Raw genomic sequence first — 3945 nt, forward strand, 5'->3', positions numbered from 1 at the left:
TGGCACCAGGCTATTATCCTCCCTTTCTCTAAACCTGGGAAGGATCCCAAGATCCCTTCTAATTATCGTCCCATTGCTTTGACTAGTTGTCTTTGTAAGGTCCTAGAGAGGATGGTTAATGCTCGTCTTGTTTGGTTCCTGGAATCGAACGTGCTCCTCTCACCCACACAGTGTAGGTTTCGTCGACAGCACTCCACCATGGACCATCTGAATCGACTTGAAACGTCGATCAGGGAAGCCTTTCTCAAGAGAGAACACCTTGTTTCTGTGTTCTTCGATCTCAAGAAGGTTTATGATACTATGTGGAGGTATGGAATTTTGCAGAACCTCCACTCCTATGGGTTGTGTGGCCATTTACCCATTTTTAGGTTTTAAATTTTCTTTTTCCAAACCGTTTGCATGCAATTTTGCCACCAACAGGGTCTCCACTCCAATCCCGAGCTTGTATCGGCGATATAGTTATTCATGTGGTCCCTGAGGCAGAGTTCTTGGGGCTTATCTTTGACCATAAGCTTAACTTCATTCCACACATCAAGCAGCTATGTGTCAAGTGTGCAAGGGCTCTGAACATCCTCCGTGTCCTCCCTTCCACCTCTTGGGGAGCGGATTGATGTTCTTTACTCAGGATCTATCGTGCTCTCATTCGATCCAAACTGGACTATGGGTCTTTGGTCTATGGTGCTGACAGGACCTCGGCCTTGAAGATGCTGGACTCTGTTTACCATCTGGGATTTCAGCTCTGCACCGGAGCTTTTTTGCACTTCTCCAGTCCAGAGTTTGTACACTGAGTCCCACAAATCTCCTCTTCACCTCCATCGTTTGCAACTTTTTTTACAATATGCTACCAAGCTCCGATCCTTACCACAGCATCCCACCTGGGATTGTGTGTTTCTCCCACAATGTGCCATGCTCTTTCGGAACAGACGGTCTGGGTCTGGCTTTGGATGACATTGCTGTCCCCAATGATCAGCCCATTCCACCTTGGCTTATTACCATCCCTTCCTGTGACCTTTCCTTGAGTCATCTGAGGAAGGCGGATACTCCCGATTGGAAGTACCATCTTCTTTTTGTTGAACATCGTTGAAGCCATTCTTCTCTTCCTATTTACACGGATGGTTTGAAATCGGGTAACTCGGTAGGTTCTGCCATGGTGTGCTGTGGCTCAGTAGTTGCTCGCAGGATCCTCTCTTCAGTTTCTGTGTTCACTGCTGAGTTGTATGCTATTTCTCTTGCCCTGGATCATGTAGAAGCTATGCAGTACAGTAATTGTACTATTTACACTGATTCTCTTAGCTCTCTACTGGCCATGGAATCGCTTAACATTAGTTCTCACCCTGTTCTTGTCGATATTCAACAATGACTGGCTCAATTTTCTCTATCTTCTGCTTTCATCCAGTTTTTCTGGATACCTGGCCACGTTGGTATTCACTGGAAAGAGCTCGCTGACACTACAGCTAAGTCCGTCTGCTCTGGTGCCATCATGGCCGTGCCTGTCCCATACATGGACTGCGGTCCTGTCTTCAAGGCTCGCCTTCGTGCCAGTTAGCAGTCGACTTGGGGTGAACAATGTCGCTTTTCCAGATCAAATCTTCTGTTAGTTTTTGGTCGTCTTGCTTCTGTAAGGATTGGAAGTTGTCCTGGCAAGGCTACGCATTGGTCACAGTTTTTTAACCCATTATTTTCTTTTATTTGGTATTGACCCACCAATGTGTAGCCATTATGATACTCAAGTCACAATAGCCCACATTTTACTCTTGTGCCATCGTTACGATCGTGAGCGGCGGTACCATTTTAGACATGCGTTTTCTAAGAGTTTACCCCTGATGTTGGATAGTGTCATTGGTAATGGTGACACTGTTCGACTAGATTGTATTTTTAATTTTTTATGCACTATAGGTCTTTTTAATTGTATATAAATCTTTTATTGACATATTTTGGTTTTAACTCGATGTATTTTACATTTTATTCTAATTTACTTTCACTGTTTTTACTGGTTGTTTGACACAGATAGCCTCGTTGCTTTGCGCCATAAAGCACGAAACAACCAACCAAACCACCTTGTGGCAGAACTGACAAAGATTTGTGCTTAATGAGATGTAAATTAATGAATAACATTCAATGGCAGATTGCTTCCTTGAAAAAAAAATGTTATATGAATATAGATTTTCAACAATAGTTTAATGTTTTAACCAACCTCATAAAAAGCACAATTATAAAATTAATGAAACTTAAAATTAAAAACTAAAGTACTTTGTGATGAATGCCACTTTGGTTATATACTAATTTATTAAGAACAATAAGTAAAAAAATATTGATATTCTACACTGCAGTGAATTTGAAACTGACTCTTATTTTAAGAGTTAATAAGGATGGTGATTGCATCATCAGAATATGTAATATCACATGAGGCATTCATTATTCTTTCATGTTTAGCTAGTGAGGGAACTAGGCTTAACCATACAGCCACAATGTAAACCTGATCACACAAGGTGTATTTCAAGAAGTATGATTGATAGATAACAAGCTCCTAGATGCACATTCTTAGTGAAAGAATGTTTTCTTTGTGATACAGTTCAACACTAGTATGTATAATCACTTGAAGAGAACGCAGATAGCCCTCGTGTAGCTTTGCGCGAAATTCAAAACAAACAAACAATCACTTGAAGAGAAATGTTAATACCAAAATCAATCAAAACTAGCACAACAATATCTGAATGTAGATTGCAACAGGTTCAAGGACAGTGAGGTCTAATAAAGCCCATATGTCAGGCGAGTTACCTTAGTAACCAGGGTTAGTTGGGAGGGAGTGTGTGGGTACTCAAGCTCATATCCAACCTCCCCCATCAAACAAACAAACATATAACTTGGAATATAGCCTGCAAGGATGGATTTTAAATTAAATTTTTGTATTTGTTAAGTGTTAGTTACATAATACTTCACAACAATCTATTAGTACTAACCCTGATTTGGTTTAATATATTATAGTATTTTCTTTAAGGCATTAACCATGTTGAACAACTAGTAGTTTATAATGTTACAAAATAGCTGTTCGATAATAGATAACTTCAAGATCAGTCTTTATATAATTTATTGAAAGCATGTTTGTAGTCATTCTCCTTGTTAAGATGTTTTTTTACTTGAGCTTTCTTCTATAATATTTCATTAGTGCAATATCAATTTTTATCCGTATTTTTAGGGCGTTAGCTTTAAACTGTGCTGCTCCTCTGAATGCTAAAACAGGTGCTGAAGCCAAGAACTGGAAAGAAGGAAAGCCTGTGCGAGTAGTGCGTAGTTCTAAAGGGAAGAAACACTCGGAATACTGTCCTGAAGATGGTATTCGATATGATGGGCTATACAAGGTTAGTATTTTCTCAATAAAATAATTTTTATCTAAAGTATATTTCTGTTCTATGTAAACATTTAAATAAATAAATTTATTTGTGTGGAGAACTGTAAAATCAGGTAAACACTTTATTAGGCTTTTGGACAAATTGAGATGGTAAGATTGTCAACTTCTGTGGATTTCATCAGTCGTGAATCTGTGTGGAGACTTAAATAATGTATAGTTCATTGCTGTAGGTATACAATGTCCTTATGCTTCATTCCTATGATCAGTGAGAACACACCTGCATATCATGTTTTAAAACTTAAATGAAAACTTATTTCAATGATTATTTTACTCAAGAATATTTTAGAATTTATATTTTGTCATCCATTTAGTGTAATTGGTAAAGAAAATGTAAAAACATTTCAGGAAGCTCTGAAGAGTTTTGTTTAAAAACAACATAAATGTTTTAGAATTTTTCTGCTCATCCCAAAACATAGATTTTCATTTGCTAAGAAACTATCATTCCTTGATAATGTAATTAACCAATCCTTGTTTCTTTGCTAATTTACTTTCTCTGAAGATTTATTATCAAATTCGATGACGAGGAACCCACTTTG

The 3945-nt window shown here is 38.1% G+C and overlaps 1 protein-coding gene across 1 annotated transcript in view; it reads left to right on the top strand.

The window, feature by feature from the left end:
• The window catches only part of LOC106473738 (E3 ubiquitin-protein ligase UHRF1-like), a gene marked incomplete at its 3' end in the record, with an annotated part of 49913 nt that extends 46550 nt beyond the window's left edge, over positions 1-3363 (top strand). The window contains exon 11 of the mRNA XM_013934418.2: positions 3197-3363. Within this exon, the coding sequence (XP_013789872.2) occupies positions 3197-3363 (167 nt within the window). The remainder of the gene's footprint in view (positions 1-3196) is intronic.
• Positions 3364-3945: the final 582 nt, after the last annotated feature.

Source organism: Limulus polyphemus, unplaced genomic scaffold, assembly GCF_000517525.1.
Source record: "Limulus polyphemus unplaced genomic scaffold, Limulus_polyphemus-2.1.2 Scaffold6461, whole genome shotgun sequence".
Classification (NCBI taxonomy): Eukaryota; Metazoa; Arthropoda; class Merostomata; order Xiphosura; family Limulidae; genus Limulus; species Limulus polyphemus.